Genomic DNA, 21,691 nt, shown 5'->3' with positions numbered 1-21,691 from the left:
TCTCTCTAGTGCACTCTCTCTAGCGCTCCTCTCTCTCTCTAGTGCTCTCTCTCTCACTAGTGCTCTCTCTCTAGTGCTCTCTCCTCTAGTGCTCTCTCTCTAGAGCTCTCTCTCTCTCGTGCTCTTTCTCTCTAGTGCTCTCTCTCTCTCTAGTGCTCTCGCTCTAGTGCTCTCTCTCTCTAGTGCTCTCTCTCTCTAGTGCTCTCCCTCTCTAGTGCTCTCTCTCATTCGCTAGTGCTCTCTCTCTCTCTAGTGCTCTCTCTCGCTAGTGCTCTCTCTCTCTCTAGTGCTCTCTCTCTCTCTAGTGCTCTCTCTAGTGCTCTCTCTCTCTCTAGTGCTCTCTCTCTCTCTAGTGCTCTCTCTCTCTCTAGTCCCCTCTCTCTCTCTCTCTAGTGCTCTCTCTCTCTCTAGTGCTCTCGCTCTCTCTCTCTCTAGTGCTCTCTCTCTCTCGTGCTCTCTCTCTCTAGTGCTCCCTCTCTCTCTAGTGCTCCCTCTCTCTCTATCTCTATTGCCCTCTCTCTATCTCTATTGCCCTCTCTCTCTCTCTCTCTCTCTAGTGTTCTCTCTCTCTCTAGTGCTCTCGCTCTCTCTCTCTAGTGCTCTCTCTCTCTCTCTAGTGCTCTCTCTCTCTCTCTAGTGCTCTCTCTCTCTCTCTAGTGCTCTCTCTCTCTCTCTCTATTGCTCTCTCTCTAGTGCTCTCTCTCTCTCTCTAGTGCTCTCTCTCTCTCTCTAGTGCTCTCTCTCTCTCTTCAAATTCAAATTCAAGCTGCTTTATTGGCATGAAAAACATTGTCAATATTGCCAAAGCAACAATGTATACAATATACATTGTAACAAAATTATAAATGATAGCAAATAATCATATAAAATGGTAGTAAATAATAATACAAAATTAAATACAAAAATAAATACAATAAAATGGTAACAGTCAATAGTAGAAATGTAATAAATATAAAATCAAATTATGGAAAATGAAACTATAACTAACTTATAACTAAATAACGGTCATCTTCTTCTTTATATCAGTACTACAACTACAATCATCATTACTACGACTACTACTACCATCACTAAACTGTTATCACTACCATTACCACCCATATTTGGGATGATAAACATTAATAATTATAGTAATAATAGTAATAATAATAATGAGTAAGTTACTGTTTACTATGCAGATGTTATTATTCAGTGTCCCTCAGGCTATGGCAGGAAAATACATATTTGGCTGCTAGAGGAGCCATTGCTCCTTCGCCCATGAGTATTCTTAGTTTTTCCTCTGGGTTCAATTTGTAAAAATTTGGAATATATGTAGTCATTTCTGTGAATTATGAATCTCTTTGTGAGGAATATTTATCACAGTAAAGGAGAAAGTGCATCTCTGTCTCTACCTCCCCTGTCATGCAGTGACCACATACACGCTCCTCTTTGGGTAGCCATGTCTTTTTATGTCTGCCGGTTTCTATTGCCAATCGGTGGTCACTCAGCCTGTACTTGGTAAGGATCTGTCTCTGCTTCGTATCTCTGACAGAGTAGAGATAATCAGCCAATTCATATTCTCTGTTTAGGGTCAGATAGCAATTTAGTCGGCTTTGGGATTTTGTTTCGTTTTTCCAGTATTGTAAATATAATTCCTTTGATTGGTTCATAATTTTGCTTATTGGAATTCTTTCTTTTGAAGCAGTGCTGGTATCAGCTTGGTTGGTGAGGTCCAACACCAGCTGACTGAGAGGGCTCGTTTCTGGGCTCAGCTCTTGGGCTTGAAGTGCTTTAAATTGCAGACTCGAATTTGGACTTGAATTTAGATGTAGCCAAAATTTTAATGATCTTTTCTGTATTTTCATTATTACTGGAAAACGGCCCAATTCTGCCCTACATGCATTAGTTGGTGTATTTCTCTGGACTTGTAGAATCTTCCGACAGAATTCTGCATGTAGGGCTTCAATTGGATGTTTGTCCCACATTTTAAAATCCAGTTTATTGAGTGGCCCCCAAACCTCACTTCCATAAAGTGCTATTGGTAGGCTATTGGTCTCTTTCTCTCTCTAGTACTCTCTCTCTCTCTTTCTCTCTCTAGTACTCCCCCCTCTCTCTCTATTGCTCTCCCTTTCCCTCTCTATATTGCTGTGTGTGTTCTCTCTCTCTTTCTCTCTCTAGTGCTCCCTCTCTCTCTTTCTCTCTCTCTAGTTCTCCTCCCTCTCACTAAATTGCTCTCTCTCCCTCTCTCTATATTGCTCTCCCCCTCTCTCTATAGTGCTCCCCCCTCTCTCTAGTGCTCTCTATCTCTAGTGCTCTCTCTCTCTATCTCTATTGCTCTCTCTCTATCTCTTTTGCTCGCTCTCTCTATCTCTATTGCTCTCTCTCTATCTCTTTTGCTCTCTCTCTCTATCTCTATTGCTCTCTCTCTCTCTCTCTATTGCTCTCTCTCTATCTCTATTGCTCTCTCTCCCTCTAGTGCTCCCTCTCTCTCTAGTGCTCCCTCTCTCTCAAGTGCTCTATCTCTATTGCTCTCTCTCCCTCTAGTGCTCCCTCTCTCTCTAGTGCTCCCTCTCTCTCTAGTGCTCCCTCTCTCTCTAGTGCTCTCTCTCTATTGCTCTCTCTCTCTAGTGCTCCCTCTCTCTCTAGTGCTCCCTCTCTCTCTAGTGCTCCCTCTCTCTCTAGTGCTCTATCTCTATTGCTCTCTCTCTCTCTAGTGCTCTCTCTCTCTAGTGCTCCCTCTCTCTCTCTAGTGCTCTATCTCTATTGCTCCCTCTCTCTCTCTAGTGCTCTCTCTCTCTAGTGCTCTCTCTCTCTAGTGCTCCCTCTCTCTCTAGTGCTCTATCTCTATTGATCTCTCTCTCTCTAGTGCTCTCTCTCTATCTCTATTGCTCTCTCAATTAAATTCAAAGGGGCCTTTATTGGCATGGGAAACATGTGTTAACATTGCCAAAGCAAGTGAGGTAGATAATATACAAAAGTGAAATAAACAATCAACATTAACAGTAAACATTACACATACAGAAGTTTACAATAAAGACATTACAAATGTCATATTATGTATATATACAGTGTTGTAACAATGTACAAATGGTTAAAGTACACAAGGGACAATAAATATGGGTTGTATTTACAATGGTGTTTGTTCTTCACTGGTTGCCCTTTTCTTGTGGCAACAGGTCACAAATCTTGCTGCTGTGATGTCACACTATAATTTCACCCAGTAGTTATGGGAGTTTAACAAAATTGGGTTTGTTTTTCTAATTCTTTGTGGATCTGTGTAATCTGAGGGAAATATGTGTCTCTAATATGGTCATACATTTGGCAGGAGGTTAGGAAGTGCAGCTCAGTTTCCACCTCATTTTGTGGGTAGTGTGCACATAGCCTGTCTTCTCTTGGGAGCCATGTCTGCTTACGGCGGCCTTTCTCAATAGCAAGGCTATGCTCACTGAGTCTGTACATAGTCAATGCTTTCCTTAAGTGTGGGTCAGTCACAGTGGTTAGGTATTCTGCCACTGTGTACTCTCTGTTTAGGGCCAAATACATTCTAGTTTGCTCTGTTTTTTTATGAATTCTTTCCAATGTGTCAAGTAATTAGCTTGCTCTCTCTCTCTATAGTGCTCTCTCTCTCTAGTGCTCTCTCTCTCTCTCTAGTGCTCTCTCTCTCTCTAGTGCTCTCTCTCTCTCTCTCTAGTGCTCTCTCTCTCTCTAGTGCTCTCTCTCTAGTGCTCCCTCTCTCTCTCTCTAGTGCTCTCTCTCTCTAGTGCTCTCTCTCTCTCTAGTGCTCCCTCTCTCTCTAGTGCATCCTCTCTCTCTCTAGTGCTCCCTCTCTCTCTAGTGCACTCTCTCTAGTGTTCCCTCTCTCTCTCTAGTGCTCCTTCTCTCTCTCTAGTGCTCCCTCTCTCTCTCTAGTGCTCTCTCTCTAGTGCTCTCTCTCCCTCTCTCTCTCTAGTGCTCCCTGTCGCTCTCTAGTGCTCTCTCTCTCTCTCTAGTGCACTCTCTCTAGCGCTCCTCTCTCTCTCTAGTGCTCTCTCTCTCACTAGTGCTCTCTCTCTCACTAGTGCTCTCTCTCTAGTGCTCTCTCCCTCTAGTGCTCTCTCTCGTGCTCTTTCTCTCTAGTGCTCTCTCTCTCTCTAGTGCTCTCGCTCTAGTGCTCTCTCTCTCTAGTGCTCTCTCTCTCTAGTGCTCTCTCTCTCTCTCTAGTGCTCTCTCTCTCTCTCTCTATTGCTCTCTCTCTAGTGCTCTCTCTCTCTCTCTAGTGCTCTCTCTCTCTCTCTAGTGCTCTCTCTCTCTCTTCAAATTCAAATTCAAGCTGCTTTATTGGCATGAAAAACATTGTCAATATTGCCAAAGCAACAATGTATACAATATACATTGTAACAAAATTATAAATGATAGCAAATAATCATATAAAATGGTAGTAAATAATAATACAAAATTAAATACAAAAATAAATACAATAAAATGGTAACAGTCAATAGTAGAAATGTAATAAATATAAAATCAAATTATGGAAAATGAAACTATAACTAACTTATAACTAAATAACGGTCATCTTCTTCTTTATATCAGTACTACAACTACAATCATCATTACTACGACTACTACTACCATCACTAAACTGTTATCACTACCATTACCACCCATATTTGGGATGATAAACATTAATAATTATAGTAATAATAGTAATAATAATAATGAGTAAGTTACTGTTTACTATGCAGATGTTATTATTCAGTGTCCCTCAGGCTATGGCAGGAAAATACATATTTGGCTGCTAGAGGAGCCATTGCTCCTTCGCCCATGAGTATTCTTAGTTTTTCCTCTGGGTTCAATTTGTAAAAATTTGGAATATATGTAGTCATTTCTGTGAATTATGAATCTCTTTGTGAGGAATATTTATCACAGTAAAGGAGAAAGTGCATCTCTGTCTCTACCTCCCCTGTCATGCAGTGACCACATACACGCTCCTCTTTGGGTAGCCATGTCTTTTTATGTCTGCCGGTTTCTATTGCCAATCGGTGGTCACTCAGCCTGTACTTGGTAAGGATCTGTCTCTGCTTCGTATCTCTGACAGAGTAGAGATAATCAGCCAATTCATATTCTCTGTTTAGGGTCAGATAGCAATTTAGTCGGCTTTGGGATTTTGTTTCGTTTTTCCAGTATTGTAAATATAATTCCTTTGATTGGTTCATAATTTTGCTTATTGGAATTCTTTCTTTTGAAGCAGTGCTGGTATCAGCTTGGTTGGTGAGGTCCAACACCAGCTGACTGAGAGGGCTCGTTTCTGGGCTCAGCTCTTGGGCTTGAAGTGCTTTAAATTGCAGACTCGAATTTGGACTTGAATTTAGATGTAGCCAAAATTTTAATGATCTTTTCTGTATTTTCATTATTACTGGAAAACGGCCCAATTCTGCCCTACATGCATTAGTTGGTGTATTTCTCTGGACTTGTAGAATCTTCCGACAGAATTCTGCATGTAGGGCTTCAATTGGATGTTTGTCCCACATTTTAAAATCCAGTTTATTGAGTGGCCCCCAAACCTCACTTCCATAAAGTGCTATTGGTAGGCTATTGGTCTCTTTCTCTCTCTAGTACTCTCTCTCTCTCTTTCTCTCTCTAGTACTCCCCCCTCTCTCTCTATTGCTCTCCCTCTCCCTCTCTATATTGCTGTGTGTGTTCTCTCTCTCTTTCTCTCTCTAGTGCTCCCTCTCTCTCTTTCTCTCTCTCTAGTTCTCCTCCCTCTCACTAAATTGCTCTCTCTCCCTCTCTCTATATTGCTCTCCCCCTCTCTCTATAGTGCTCCCCCCTCTCTCTAGTGCTCTCTATCTCTAGTGCTCTCTCTCTCTATCTCTATTGCTCTCTCTCTATCTCTTTTGCTCGCTCTCTCTATCTCTATTGCTCTCTCTCTATCTCTTTTGCTCTCTCTCTCTATCTCTATTGCTCTCTCTCTCTCTCTCTATTGCTCTCTCTCTATCTCTATTGCTCTCTCTCCCTCTAGTGCTCCCTCTCTCTCTAGTGCTCCCTCTCTCTCAAGTGCTCTATCTCTATTGCTCTCTCTCCCTCTAGTGCTCCCTCTCTCTCTAGTGCTCCCTCTCTCTCTAGTGCTCCCTCTCTCTCTAGTGCTCTCTCTCTATTGCTCTCTCTCTCTAGTGCTCCCTCTCTCTCTAGTGCTCCCTCTCTCTCTAGTGCTCCCTCTCTCTCTAGTGCTCTATCTCTATTGCTCTCTCTCTCTCTAGTGCTCTCTCTCTCTAGTGCTCCCTCTCTCTCTCTAGTGCTCTATCTCTATTGCTCCCTCTCTCTCTCTAGTGCTCTCTCTCTCTAGTGCTCTCTCTCTCTAGTGCTCCCTCTCTCTCTAGTGCTCTATCTCTATTGATCTCTCTCTCTCTAGTGCTCTCTCTCTATCTCTATTGCTCTCTCAATTAAATTCAAAGGGGCCTTTATTGGCATGGGAAACATGTGTTAACATTGCCAAAGCAAGTGAGGTAGATAATATACAAAAGTGAAATAAACAATCAACATTAACAGTAAACATTACACATACAGAAGTTTACAATAAAGACATTACAAATGTCATATTATGTATATATACAGTGTTGTAACAATGTACAAATGGTTAAAGTACACAAGGGACAATAAATATGGGTTGTATTTACAATGGTGTTTGTTCTTCACTGGTTGCCCTTTTCTTGTGGCAACAGGTCACAAATCTTGCTGCTGTGATGTCACACTATAATTTCACCCAGTAGTTATGGGAGTTTAACAAAATTGGGTTTGTTTTTCTAATTCTTTGTGGATCTGTGTAATCTGAGGGAAATATGTGTCTCTAATATGGTCATACATTTGGCAGGAGGTTAGGAAGTGCAGCTCAGTTTCCACCTCATTTTGTGGGTAGTGTGCACATAGCCTGTCTTCTCTTGGGAGCCATGTCTGCTTACGGCGGCCTTTCTCAATAGCAAGGCTATGCTCACTGAGTCTGTACATAGTCAATGCTTTCCTTAAGTGTGGGTCAGTCACAGTGGTTAGGTATTCTGCCACTGTGTACTCTCTGTTTAGGGCCAAATACATTCTAGTTTGCTCTGTTTTTTTATGAATTCTTTCCAATGTGTCAAGTAATTAGCTTGCTCTCTCTCTCTATAGTGCTCTCTCTCTCTAGTGCTCTCTCTCTCTCTCTAGTGCTCTCTCTCTCTCTAGTGCTCTCTCTCTCTCTCTCTAGTGCTCTCTCTCTCTCTAGTGCTCTCTCTCTAGTGCTCCCTCTCTCTCTCTCTAGTGCTCTCTCTCTCTAGTGCTCTCTCTCTCTCTAGTGCTCCCTCTCTCTCTAGTGCATCCTCTCTCTCTCTAGTGCTCCCTCTCTCTCTAGTGCACTCTCTCTAGTGTTCCCTCTCTCTCTCTAGTGCTCCTTCTCTCTCTCTAGTGCTCCCTCTCTCTCTCTAGTGCTCTCTCTCTAGTGCTCTCTCTCCCTCTCTCTCTCTAGTGCTCCCTGTCGCTCTCTAGTGCTCTCTCTCTCTCTCTAGTGCACTCTCTCTAGCGCTCCTCTCTCTCTCTAGTGCTCTCTCTCTCACTAGTGCTCTCTCTCTCACTAGTGCTCTCTCTCTAGTGCTCTCTCCCTCTAGTGCTCTCTCTCGTGCTCTTTCTCTCTAGTGCTCTCTCTCTCTCTAGTGCTCTCGCTCTAGTGCTCTCTCTCTCTAGTGCTCTCTCTCTCTAGTGCTCTCCCTCTCTAGTGCTCTCTCTCTTTCGCTAGTGCTCTCTCTCTCTCTCTAGTGCTCTCTCTCTCTCTAGTGCTCTCTCTCTCTCTAGTGCTCTCTCTCTCTAGTGCTCTCTCTAGTGTTCTCTCTCTCTCTAGTGCTCTCTCTCTCTCTAGTGCTCTCTCTCTCTCTAGTGCCCTCTCTCTCTCTCTAGTGCTCTCTCTCTCTAGTGCTCTCGCTCTCTCTCTCTCTAGTGCTCTCTCTCTCTCGTGCTCTCTCTCTCTAGTGCTCCCTCTCTCTCTAGTGCTCTCTCTCTCTCTAGTGCTCCCTCTCTCTCTATCTCTATTGCCCTCTCTCTATCTCTATTGCCCTCTCTCTCTCTCTCTCTCTCTCTCTCTCTAGTGTTCTCTCTCTCTCTCTCTAGTGCTCTATCTCTCTCTAGTGCTCTCTCTCTCTCTCTCTCTAGTGCTCTCTCTCTCTCTATTGCTCTCTCTCTAGTGCTCTCTCTCTCTAGTGCTCTATCTCTCTCTTTCTCTCTCTAGTACTCTCTCTCTCTTTCTCTCTCTAGTACTCCCCCCTCTCTCTCTATTGCTCTCCCTCTCCCTCTCTATATTGCTGTGTGTGTTCTCTCTCTCTCTAGTGTTCTCTCTCTAGTGCTCTCTCTCTCTATTGCTCTCTGTCTCTCTAGTGCTCCCTCTCTCTCTTTCTCTCTCTCTAGTTCTCCTCCCTCTCACTAAATTGCTCTCTCTCCCTCTCTCTATATTGCTCTCCCCCTCTCTCTATAGTGCCCCCCCTCTCTCTAGTGCTCTCTCTCTCTATCTCTAGTGCTCTCTCTCTCTATCTCTATTGCTCTCTCTCTATCTCTTTTGCTCGCTCTCTCTATCTCTATGGCTCTCTCTCTATCTCTTTTGCTCTCTATCTCTATTGCTCTCTCTCTCTATCTCTATTGCTCTCTCTCCCTCTAGTGCTCCCTCTCTCTCTAGTGCTCCCTGTCTCTCAAGTACTCTATCTCTATTGCTCTCTCTCTCTCTAGTGCTCCCTCTCTCTCTAGTGCTCCCTCTCTCTCTAGTGCTCCCTCTCTCTAGTGCTCTCTCTCTATTGCTCTCTCTCTCTCTCTAGTGCTCTCTCTCTCTAGTGCTCCCTCTCTCTCTAGTGCTCTCTCTATCTCTATTGCTCTCTCAATTCAATTTAAAGGGGCTTTATTGGCATGGGAAACATGTGTTAACATTGCCAAAGCAAGTGAGGTAGATAATATACAAAAGTGAAATAAACAATCAAAATTAACAGTAAACATTACACATACAGAAGTTTACAATAAAGACATTACAAATGTCATATTATGTATATATACAGTGTTGTAACAATGTACAAATGGTTAAAGTACACAAGGGACAATAAATATGGGTTGTATTTACAATGGTGTTTGTTCTTCACTGGTTGCCCTTTTCTTGTGGCAACAGGTCACAAATCTTGCTGCTGTGATGTCACACTGTAATTTCACCCAGTAGTTATGGGAGTTTAACAAAATTGGGTTTGTTTTTCTAATTCTTTGTGGATCTGTGTAATCCGAGGGAAATATGTGTCTCTAATATGGTCATACATTTGGCAGGAGGTTAGGAAGTGCAGCTCAGTTTCCACCTCATTTTGTGGGTAGTGTGCACATAGCCTGTCTTCTCTTGGGAGCCATGTCTTTCTCAATAGCAAGGCTATGCTCACTGAGTCTGTACATAGTCAACGCTTTCCTTAAGTGTGGGTTAGTCACAGTGGTTAGGTATTCTGCCACTGTGTACTCTCTGTTTAGGGCCAAATACATTTTAGTTTGCTCTGTTTTTTTATGAATTCTTTCCAATGTGTCAAGTAATTAGCTTGCTTAGGGGACTCTTCTCCAGGTTAATTTCTCTGTAGGTGATGGCTTTGTTATGGAAGGTTTGGGAATCACTTCCTTTTAGGTGGTTGTAGATTTTAACGGCTCTTTTCCGGATTTTGGTCATTAGTGGGTATCGGCCTAATTCTGCTCTGCATGCAGAATTCTGTATGCAGAGTCTCAATTTGGTGTTTGTCCCATTTTGTGAAATCTTGGTTGGTGAGCGGACCCCAGACCTCACAACCATAAAGGGCAATGGGCTCTATGACTGATTCAAGTATTTTTAGCCAGATCGTAATTAGTATGTTGAATTTGATGTGCCTTTTGATGGCATAGATGGCCCTTCTTGCCTTGTCTCTCAGATCGTTCACAGCTTTGTGGAAGTTACCTGTGGCACTGAAGTTTAGGCCAAGTTATGTATAGTTTTTTGTGTGCTCTAGGGCAATGGTGTCTAGATGGAATTTGTATTTGTGGTCTTGGTGACTGGACCTTTTTTGGACCACCATTATTTTGGTCTTACTGAGATTTACTGTCAGGCCCCAGGTCTGTCAGAATCTGTGCTGCTGTAGGCCCTCCTTGGTTGGTGACAGAAGCACCAGATCATCAGCAAACAGTAGACATTTGACTTCAGATTCTAGTAGGGTGAGGCCGGGTGCTGCAGACAGTTCTAGAGCCCGCACCAATTCGTTGATATATATGTTGAAGAGGGTGGTGATATATATGTTGAAGAGGGTGGGGCTTAAGCTGCATCCCTGTCTCACCCCACGGCCCTGTGGGAAGAAATGTGTGTACTTTTTGCCAATTTTAACTGCACACTTGTTGTTTGTGTACATGGATTTTCTAATGTCATATTTTTTCCCCCAACACCACTTTCCATCAATTTGTATAGCAGACCCTCATGCCAAAAGGAGTCCAAGGCATTTTTGAAATCAACAAAGCATGAGAAGACTTTGCCTTTGTTTTGGTTTGTTTGGTTGTCAATTAGGGTGTGCAGGGTGAATACATGGTCTGTTGTACGGTAATTTGATAAAAAGCCAATTTGACATTTGCTCAATACATTGTTTCCATTGAGGAAGTGTACGAGTCTACTGTTAATGATGATGCAGAGGATTTTCCCAAGGTTACTGTTGACGCATATCCCACGGTAGTTATTGGGGTCAAATTTGTCTCCACTTTTGTGGATTGGGGTGATCAGCCCTTGGTTCCAAATATTGGGGAAGATGCCAGAGCTAAGGATGATGTTAAAGAGTTTTAATATAGCCCATTGGAATTTGTTGTCTGTATATTTGATCATTTCATTGAGAATACCATCAACACCACAGGCCTTTTTGGGTTGGAGGGTTTTTATTTTGTCTTGTAACTCATTCAAGGTAATTGGAGAATCCAGTGGGTTCTGGTAGTCTTTAATAGTTGATTCTAAGATTTGTATTTGATCATGTATATGTTTTTGCTCTTTATTCTTTCTTATAGAGCCAAAAAGATTGAAGAAGTGGTTTACCCATACATCTCCATTTCGGATAGATAATTCTTCATGTTGTTTGTTTGGTGTTTTCCAATTTTCCCAGAAGTGGTTAGAGTCTATGGATTCTTCAATTACATTGAGCTGATTTCTGACGTGCTGTTCCTTCCTTCCTTCCTTCCTTCCTTCCTTCCTTCCTTCCTTCCTTCCTTCCTTCCTTCCTTCCTTCCTTCCTTCCTTCCTTCCTTCCTTCCTTCCTTCCTTCCTTCCTTCTCTCTCTCTCTCTCTAGTGCTCTCTCTCTCTAGTGCTCTCTCTCTAGTGTCTCTCTCTCTCTCTCTCGTGATCCCTCTCTCTCTAGTGCTCTCTCTCGTGCTCCCTCCCTCTCTCTCTCTAGTGCTCTCTCTCTCTCTCTCTCTCTCTCTCTCTCTCTCTCTCTCTCTCGTGCTCTCTCTAGTGCTCCCTCTCTCTAGTGCCCTCTCTCTCTAGTGCTCTCTCTCTCTAGTACTCCCTCTCTCTCTATTGCTCTCTCTCTCTCTAGTACTCCCCTCTCTCTCCCTCTCTCTCTAGTGCCCTCTCTCTCTCGTGCTCCCTCTCGCTCTAGTGCTCTCTCTCGTGCTCTCTCTCTCTCTCTCTCTCTAGTGCTCCCTCTCTCTCTTTCTCTCTCACTCTCTTGTGCTCCCTTTCTCTCTCTTTTTCTCTTTCGCTCTCTCTTACTTCCTCTCACACTCTCACAAAATGTCTGTCTTGCTCTTTCCCACTCTCTTTCTTTCTGTCTTTTTCAATATATATTTCTCTTTCACTCTTTCTCCCCCCTCACTCTCACTCATGCCTGATAAAGGTTTTACAAATAAATGCTGGGGGTTTCTGTGTGTCCCCTGGTGGATCTAAGACTGGTGGGAGTGTGTTCTCCAGCCTCAGGGTCTGACTGACATGATTCACTTTGTTTTAGTGTGGGAATAACATGTATTCCTCTGAGTTGCAGTCTTATCCCCCTCTTTTCCCTCTCAGACTAGGGATGTGTCTCAATAATCTCAAATGGCTTTCCCTCCTTCATCTGTACACTCTTAGAAATTTTTTTCCAAAAGGGTTCTTCAGCTGTCCCCATGTGTTCTACCTGGAACCCAAAAAGGGTTCTTCAAAGGTTTCTCCTATGGGGACAGCCGAAGAACCCTTTTGGAACCATTTTTTTCTAAGAGTGTACCAATCTAAAAACATAAGTGAAATGAAAATGGAGGATGCCCACCAGGAATACAGATGATGGAAAAGAGACAAGGACAGAAAGCCAATGTAGACTATTGAGATGCACCTGAGAGTGTATCCACAGTTGCATTTTTAATCCAGAGAGTTGTTCGCTCAAAATATTCACTGATGTGTCGTCCCCTCCCCTGTCCTCTCTCTGGCTGTGACGGCCCTGATGTGTCGTCCCCTCCCCTGTCCTCTCTCTGGCTGTGCCTGCCCTGATGTGTCGTCCCCTCCCCTGTCCTCTCTCTGGCTATGACTGCCCTGATGTGTCGTCCCCTCCCCTGTCCTCTCTCTGGCTGTGACGGCCCTGATGTGTCGTCCCCTCCCCTGTCCTCTCTCTGGCTGTGCCTGCCCTGATGTGTCGTCCCCTCCCCTGTCCTCTCTCTGGCTGTGACGGCCCTGATGTGTTGTCCGCTCCCCTGTCCTCTCTCTGGCTGTGACGGCCCTGATGTGTCGTCCCCTGCCCTGTCCTCTCTCTGGCTGTGACTGCCCTGATGTGTCGTCCCCTCCCCTGTCCTCTCTCTGGCTGTGACTTTCCTGATGTGTCGTCCCCTCCCCTGTCCTCTCTCTGGCTGTGCCTGCCCTGATGTGTCGTCCCCTCCCCTGTCCTCTCTCTGGCTGTGACTGCCCTGATGTGTCGTCCCCTCCCCTGTCCTCTCTCTGGCTGTGCCTGCCCTGATGTGTCATCCCCTCCCCTGTCCTCTCTCTGGCTGTGACGGCCCTGATGTGTCGTCCCCTCCCCTGTCCTCTCTCTGGCTGTGACTGCCCTGATGTGTCGTCCCCTGCCCTGTCCTCTCTCTGGCTGTGACTGCCCTGATGTGTCGTCCCCTCCCCTGTCCTCTCTCTGGCTGTGACTTTCCTGATGTGTCGTCCCCTCCCCTGTCCTCTCTCTGGCTGTGCCTGCCCTGATGTGTCGTCCCCTCCCCTGTCCTCTCTCTGGCTGTGACGGCCCTGATGTGTCGTCCCCTCCCCTGTCCTCTCTCTGGCTGTGACTGCCCTGATGTATCGTCCCCTCCCCTGTCCTCTCTCTGGCTGTGACTGCCCTGATGTGTCGTCCCCTCCCCTGTCCTCTCTCTGGCTGTGACTGCCCTGATGTGTCGTCCCCTCCCCTGTCCTCTCTCTGGCTGTGACTGCCCTGATGTGTCGTCTCCTCCCCTGTCCTTTCTCTGGCTGTGACTGCCCTGATGTGTCGTCCCCTCCCCTGTCCTCTCTCTGGCTGTGACTGACCTGATGTGTCATCCCCTCCCATGTCCTCTCTCTGGCTGTGACTTTCCTGATGTGTCGTCCCCTCCCCTGTCCTCTCTCTGGCTGTGACTTTCCTGATGTGTCGTCCCCTCCCCTGTCCTCTCTCTGGCTGTGCCTGCCCTGATGTGTCGTCCCCTCCCCTGTCCTCTCTCTGGCTGTGACGGCCCTGATGTGTCGTCCCCTCCCCTGTCCTCTCTCTGGCTGTGACTGCCCTGATGTGTCGTCCCCTCCCCTGTCCTCTCTCTGGCTGTGACTGCCCTGATGTGTCGTCCCCTCCCCTGTCCTCTCTCTGGCTGTGCCTGCCCTGATGTGTCGTCCCCTCCCCTGTCCTCTCTCTGGCTGTGACTGCCCTGATGTGTCGTCCCCTCCCCTGTCCTCTCTCTGGCTGTGACGGCCCTGATGTGTCGTCCCCTCCCCTGTCCTCTCTCTGGCTGTGACGGCCCTGATGTGTCGTCCCCTCCCCTGTCCTCTCTCTGGCTGTGACGGCCCTGATGTGTCGTCCCCTCCCCTGTCCTCTCTCTGGCTGTGACGGCCCTGATGTGTCGTCCCCTCCCCTGTCCTCTCTCTGGCTGTGACGGCCCTGATGTGTCGTCCCCTCCCCTGTCCTCTCTCTGGCTGTGCTGTCAGCTGCTGTTTTTATCAGACATGTTTTTGGCACTGATAAACCCTTCGGTGAAAACATTAGTTTGACAGTTGTCATAAACATGTCTTGAGTAACGGCCTTGCCATGAAACCATTTAATGATCCTGGCACCGCCTGATGCCTGAGATGGAAAACACATTTTCCCGGCCTAGTTGGGGGGGGGGGGGGGGGGGGGGGGGTTTGAGGGGACACGACTCTTGTGCGACGCTGTGCTTGTTCCCCCTTCAGGCCTCGGGGAGCGAGGGCCAGACGGGGGACAGGCAGGAGGAGAGAGAGAGGCTGCGCAGAGTGCTCAAACAGATGGGACGAATCAAGTGTCCTAACGAGGTATGTGCTTCTTTTTCTCTATAATCCCACTTTCTCTCTCTCTCTCTCTTTTCTATTTCTGCTGCACACCCCTCCATCTCCTTCTAACGCTCTCTCCCTCTTTCTTTCTCTCTCTCTCTCTCTTTTCTATTTCTGCTGCACACCCCTCCATCTCCTTCTAACGCTCTCTCCCTCCTTCCCTCTCTCTTTCTTGTCATTCTGCCCAAACACACATCAACACTCTGTTACCAATTACTCACACTAGAGTGCAGAGAAGAGAGAGGTGAAGAGACATGGCAGCTGAGACAGACATTCTCACTAACCTGTCTTCATCCATTCATGGGCATTTCATTTATTTCTTCCACTTCTAACTCACTCTTCTCTCATTCAACCACAAAAATGGTTGTCCACCTCTCTTGAGAAAGCTAGTTTATGTCAGTGACACTATATGAAGTTAGATGAATATAACCTAGACATGTTTGTTAAACACATCCATACTCTGCTCCACTAACCTGATTTCCAGTCTAATGTGAATTTTCTATTTCTCCCATTTTCAATGTTGCACGCACACGTACGTGCACCCACCCACACACCCACAGGGCTGCTCGGCCCATTTCTCCAGTCTAATGGGGTACCAGTACCATCAGAAGCGCTGTGGCAGAGAGCTGTCAGAGGAGGACAAGCCTGTGTTTCTGTGTCAGCACTGTGGGAAGACCTACCGCTCCAAGGCTGGCAGAGACTACCACCTCCGCACTGAACACCGCACCCCCACCACCCCCAACACCACCAACATCAACGATACCAACAACACTAACGCCAGCAGAGGGGTAAGAGAGAGCAGAAGTGTTTTCGTTTTATATATTTATCTGTTGAGATTACACCCATAGTCGTTGGTTGAATCTCTGTGAATTCTGTCATTGGTCTGGGCTGTCCCTCCTCTTTCAGGTGGGCACAGAGGACTCCCAGACACAGCTTGGGGGAAGGAGGGAGCTGAACCACACGGAGAGAGAGAGGAAGGAAAAGGAGAAGTGGCAAGAGTTGTCTGCAGGTAGGGAGAAAGAGAGAGAGGAGGGGAGAGAGAGGGGTGGGGAGAGAGAGGGGCTGGGTGAGGACTTTGAGAGGACTCCCAGTGGTAGGGTGAGACGTCGGTCGGCCCAGGTAGCAGTGTTCCACCTGCAGGAGATAGCAGAGGATGAACTGACCAAGGACTGGGGAACCAAGCGCCGCATCAAAGATGACCTAGTACCGGACAGCAAGAGGGTAAGAGACAGACACACACACACACACACACACACACACACACACACACACACACTGAACATCTTGTCCCTGTCTGTCCTCCTCCCCCAGTTGAACTACACTCGGCCTGGCCTTCCCAAGTTCAGTCCCAAGCTGCTGGAGAGCTGGAAGAACGAGGTCAAAGAGAAGGGTTTCCTCTGCTGCTCCAACGGAGTAAGACCCTCTAGACAACATGTTCTGTCCATTAAACACCTTTCAGATTAATCCACTTTTTTTGATTTTCCACTTGCTTTTACACATTCCAGCGCTGTCAATCAATTCTGATCTCTACAGGCTCTAAAAATGAGCATTTTATACGCACAGTTTACTATTTTGGTATCTGTTGTTATTGTTCCTCTCTATTTCTAGAGCTGTGAAGCTGTTTACTCCAGTGTGTCTGGGCTCAAAGCTCATCTAGCCAACTGTAACCAGGTAGGACCATCAGGACCAGGTTAAGTTAAATGGATGAGGTTTAGGGACAACTTGTACCTACAACTGACTGAGGTGTGTTTCTGTATCCTTCAGGCAGGGGGCGACGCAGGGAAGTACACCTGCTTATTGTGTCAGAAGGAATTCAGCTCAGAAAGTGGTGTCAAGTACCACATCAGCAAGACACATTCACAGGTGAGACTTACATACATACATAAACCCTCACAGGTCTGATATACACCTTGAAGTATATGAAACAGACCCACTCACAGGTAACGCATTCACTCATTTATAGACACATTTTAAAACACAGGTGGATGTCATACACACATGCAGTAACAGAACGTTTTCCCTCATTATCATACGTTACATTGTCATACGTTACATTATCATACGGTACATTATCATATGTTACATTATCGTGCGTTACATTATCATACGTTGCATTATCATACGTTGCATTATCATACGTTACATTATCATACGGTGCATTATCATACGTTACATTATCATACGTTACTTTATCAAATGTTACATTATCATATGTTACATTATCATACGTTACATTATCAAATGTTACATTATCATACGTTACATGATCAAATGATACGTTATCATACGTTACATTATCATACGTTACATTATCGTACGTTACATTATCATACGCTACATTATCATACGTTACATGATCAAATGATACATTATCATACGTTACATTATCAAACGGTACATTATCAAATGGTACATTATCATACGTAACATTATCATACGTTACATTATCATACGTTGCATTATCATACGTCACATTATCATACGTTACATTATCATACGTTACATTATCATACGTTACATTATCATACGTTACATTATCAAACGGTACATTATCAAATGGTACATTATCATATGTTACATTATCATACGTTACATTATCATACGTTCGTACAGAACTGGTTCCGAGCCTCTAGCCATGTGGTGCCCAGCAGCAGCAAGAGCAAACCGGCAGAAAACAAAGAGTTTGAGAAAAAGGAGGTTAAGAACGGTGCCACCACAGGAAAGAAGAGAGGCCGCAAGCCCAAAGAGCACCCCCCTCAGGCCACCCCTGTCCAAACAAAGACTGCTTTCAGTTCCACCCAAATCTCATCCTCCACCCCCACCCCGAACCCAACTTCAGCCGCCACCCCGAACACGGCCCAAGTCCAGCACCAGGCCCAGTCCCCGACAGAGAGGGTGAACCTGGAGACCCCGACATTAAACAGACAGCCCAACCCCCCTACCACACGGAAGGGAAAGACCAAGAGGGTGCCCCCTCCCTCAGAGTAGATCTGCTTTCACTAACCCAGGATCCAGAGAGGATGCTATCTCTCTGACGTGCCATCCACATTACGCAAGTAAGCTCAGAGACGTTATGGACGACACGAGGACTGGGGGACAGCGAACGAAACTAAAAATAACCATAGAGACATGAAAACAATTAGTTCATGCTTTTGATTTGACTCTGATCTTTGTGTTTTAACCCTATACTGTATACGGTGTATGAGTCTACTGGTATATGCTGATGTAACAGTTCATTTTTTTCTCCATTCCATTTCTAAGCATCATTTCAGTTAAGCTATTCACAACAGGGGTTAATTGTAATCAAAGTTAAAATCCAACTCAATATATAAATAGCATTTTCTAAACAAAAGTCATATTTCAATAGAATTTTGCATAATTCCCTATACATGTCTGTAGATTCATGTTGTGCTTGAGAGATTTTTTAAAGGATATTCTATTAGCATGGTGAGGTAATTTACTGCTAGTGATTTTTCAATGGATATACTGTACTGTGTATATATACAATATCTATATCTATATATCTATATACTCAAAGCAATGACGTCATCCATCGTTTTTTCAAGGCAGGAAGGTCAAATTTGCATTTTGTTGTTTTCCACTTTGGCGTCTTCAGTTAGTTTTTCATTGTGGCAGCTGAATGCCGAGGTAGAGAGCTTTTTTCATCAGTCTGCTTCAGTGCAATACACTCATTGTTTTTTGGCCCAGAGTACACACTGTTACGCATAAATCAAACTCTTTCTTCTGTTCTTATGCTGTTCAAGTATTTATAGTAATTTTGTTCATTTCAAATTTACACTGAAATGTGGGATTTATTTTTTATTTTACATATGATATGAGATTGTATCCATTTTTGAGACAGTAATTATACTTTGGGGCACAAGAGTATGACTGAGGATGTTTACGCAAACATTTCTAAACTAACATCTGGATCTACACCAAGCAATGTAAACGGCATATCCACAAAGTTTGAAGATGAAAAAATGTTGTTGAATATATGTTTCCACTGCTTTTGTTGCTAATGATGGACTAAATGCTGAATCTAACAGTGGGAAAGTATTTGACCAGAGTTGCACCATTGCAGCACAATCAAATGAGTTGTCACCATTTTGGAGATTGAAGTCCAAATTGAGGATGATCTGGAAAAATCTACTTGCTCTTGTTTGAATGAAATAATTCAGAAAAGGGAGCGGCATATGTCTTTTTATAGAAAATTGAAGTCAATTTGAAAATAATATTTTATGAAACGAAAAAGAAATCCTGCAAATATAGTTTCTAAAAACACTTGTCTTGCACTAACCCTAACCCTTCCCTTCCTTCCCCTGTTGTGTCTTTCTGCACTTGAAGAGCACTGCTAATCTTTTACCCCAACATTAATGCTCCAGAAGAAGCTGCCCTTAGACACAGATCTAGGAACCAGCCTGCCCTCCCTAAATTCTAACCTTAACCATTATGGGCAAAGACACAAAACTGGCCATAGGTCCGTGTCTAAGGGGCAGTTTCACCCTACTCAAACCTTAACCCCCTATATGGGGGGTTGTAACCAGGACTAAAAAAGAACCTGAGTGGTGTCCAAAAAGAAGTACTTTTAGTCCTCTGTGACCCGCATTCTAACCAGATTCAATGACAAATGGGAAACTAACAGGGCCACCTGTCTAACTCAGAATCCTAACAAAGCCATAAATGATCCTCAGAAATGCAAAACATTTAGGCTGTTTTACCAGTCATAACTGTTTTATTGTCAAATGAATTAAGTCTAAATTAAATGTCTTTAATTTATGAAAAATACTAGCATGTGCAATCAGAGAATTTTAAGATTTTATCTATGTAATAATTACTTAAAGTAGATACTTGAATTCACACAAAACATGAAATAATTTGATTGAAATAAAACCCCTAAAATCTTTCATTTATATTTATATCAATAGAGCAGAATAGCTTGCTCTCAAAGCTACAGATGTATTTTATAATCACGTGTGTATATTATCTAGTTAATATGATAGCAAGGGGAGTTTGTAAAAAGTCAATGGTTACATGGTGCAATTTAATCAGTCTGCTTGTTCATCCAGCACAGTTTTTCCTAAAATTGTCCTAAAATTGTACTTTGCATTATGTCCAAATACAGATACTTAACTCATACCATAATGTAATATTAACCCTTGTGCTGACATTTTGTGTTCCTCAAGTTAGGATTCAGCCCAATATCACCATTGCAATTGAATTAGATTTTGTAAATGTCAGCCTACATTGCTTTAATCCATTATTGTCTATTTTGGGATGATAGGAGTTCTCAAAGGGATAGTGATAGATTTGGGCAATCAAGTCAGATGAACTCATGGATACCATTTCATGTCTCTGCGTCCAGTTTGAAGGAAGTTCAAGGTAGTTTCTGGAGCGATTGTTAATGACTGGAAGTCTATGGGATCAGCAAGCTTAATTGCAAAAATCTCTCACTATCCCTTTCACGAAGGACTGGGTGTAGGCTACATCCCTTACATTGCATTACGATTAAATACCTCCCGTATTGTTATATTCACATTTGATAGGTGAACAACAGAGGTTAGATAGACAAGCACTGACGGTACCTTGCGCTTTTCAAATCCAGTTCTTCAGACCTTGGCCCTTGGCTCTCGTCTAGTGACTGGCTTTTGTGTACAGGGAGAATGAGCACCTTGGCTGGAGCTCAGTTATAGAACATGCATTCTCACAAAGGCTTTGCAGAAACATTCTACAGGCTACACATGAATTACAAACCCTTTATTATGAGAGGATGTTAAGAACAGTTAGTAGTTGGGTGTGGAGTTTTGGCACAGTATCAATTATGAGTTGCTTGTTGATTTGTTTGATTTTTATGTCATATTGACTGCTATTGTTTACCTGACAAGCTTTGGTGTTTGCAATATAATAGTTTAGCACTGCTTACCATTGTGGATATTATTATATATTTTATTTGACCCTTTACTACCTGTCTTCCTCGATGATGTGGGAAACACATATCCCGCAGTTTGAGCTAATGTAGAATACAGCAGCAACTGCAACAATTTGTTTAGAGAGTACAGCAATACACCATATTTTGGCGGTCACATTGGCTTGCTAATGTTTTGATATCCCGTGTAATTGACACATTTAATGGCTAATTTATTTCACCTACCCTATCCCTTTGTTTGTTTGCTTAAGAATTTTCTTTTCTCAGTGACAAATCAAAAAAAGAAGAAAAAAATGAAACAAAAAAGTTGAAGTGGAAGTCCATCAAATGTGATGGTATGTGTTGAAATACACTGTTTAACGTGCTTGAAGATGCACATTTAATTTAGCTCTTCGGGACACATTGGCACACATATGGAGAATGTTCAGTTGTCCATATCTGAGGGTGAACAAGGAGGCGTGTGTGTGTGTGTGTGTGTGTTTGTTTTTAGTGCACTTACTATCCAATGAAATAGGCTTGAATTAGGAGTGTTGTCTCCAGAGCTTTTTAGTGGTCTGGACTGTGTGTGGTTTGACTTTTGTATCTGGGCATAGGCTAAGGTGTCTTCCCTTTTTTCACAAAATGCTATTCCCCCCTTTAATGTTTTATCTTACAAACATTCACAATCTCAAACGGCTTCAGATGACTCTTTGTTTTGAAAATTGACCATTATAGAGAGGATACAAAATGATTGGTTATGTTGAGAAGAATACCTATGATGTTTTTCCTGTTTTCTATGTTGAAGTTGTTCATATCTGAAGCTATATCCTAACTAGGGAGGCACCACACCTCTGAATCTGGTCTGTTACAATTTTTCAAAATTGTTGTATTACCTGTGCATTATTATCCCTCAAATAATGAATAAAAATGTTGTTCACTAAGTTTGACAGTTGCCATATATAATACATGCTGTTAATCGTGTGAATGGTTGGTAGCCTATATGACCTGACAATTATTGGAGCTGATACAATGGATTTTAAAAGTTCACATTTTATTATCATAAATAGCATATAGCCTAGTTACATGACTTTATATTTTGTTGATTTATTTTTTGAACCAATGACATAGTGTCACTATATATAATAATATATAAAGTGTAACAATTGAATAACCTCATCCAGTAACACGTGGCCCTGACACATTTGAGTCCCTGCCACTATAGGCTGGAGAAAGGCCCTGTTGAATATTACCGTATATGAACGTTACATCATGGTGCGTTACAGATCGACGGAACGCCATGAGAGGCACTTCGGGACTACGAGTCCTT

General features: G+C 43.8%; 1 protein-coding gene across 4 annotated transcripts in view; it reads left to right on the top strand.

Moving 5' to 3' along the window:
• Positions 1-21,306, top strand: part of LOC110492495 (zinc finger protein 512B) — a 72,057-nt gene extending 50,751 nt beyond the window's left edge. For all 4 annotated transcript variants that reach the window (XM_036947526.1, XM_036947527.1, XM_036947525.1 and 1 more), the window contains 7 exons: positions 14,343-14,441; positions 15,020-15,247; positions 15,366-15,680; positions 15,771-15,872; positions 16,068-16,130; positions 16,224-16,322; positions 17,073-21,306. In XM_036947526.1, the coding sequence (XP_036803421.1) occupies positions 14,343-14,441; positions 15,020-15,247; positions 15,366-15,680; positions 15,771-15,872; positions 16,068-16,130; positions 16,224-16,322; positions 17,073-17,447 (1,281 nt within the window). In that variant the 3' untranslated portion in view covers positions 17,448-21,306. The remainder of the gene's footprint in view (positions 1-14,342; positions 14,442-15,019; positions 15,248-15,365; positions 15,681-15,770; positions 15,873-16,067; positions 16,131-16,223; positions 16,323-17,072) is intronic.
• Positions 21,307-21,691: the final 385 nt, after the last annotated feature.

This window comes from Oncorhynchus mykiss, chromosome 16 (genome assembly GCF_013265735.2).
Source record: "Oncorhynchus mykiss isolate Arlee chromosome 16, USDA_OmykA_1.1, whole genome shotgun sequence".
Classification (NCBI taxonomy): domain Eukaryota; kingdom Metazoa; phylum Chordata; class Actinopteri; order Salmoniformes; family Salmonidae; genus Oncorhynchus; species Oncorhynchus mykiss.
The sequence above is the reverse complement of the archived record's forward strand: the minus strand, read 5'-3'. Positions and strand labels throughout refer to the sequence as shown.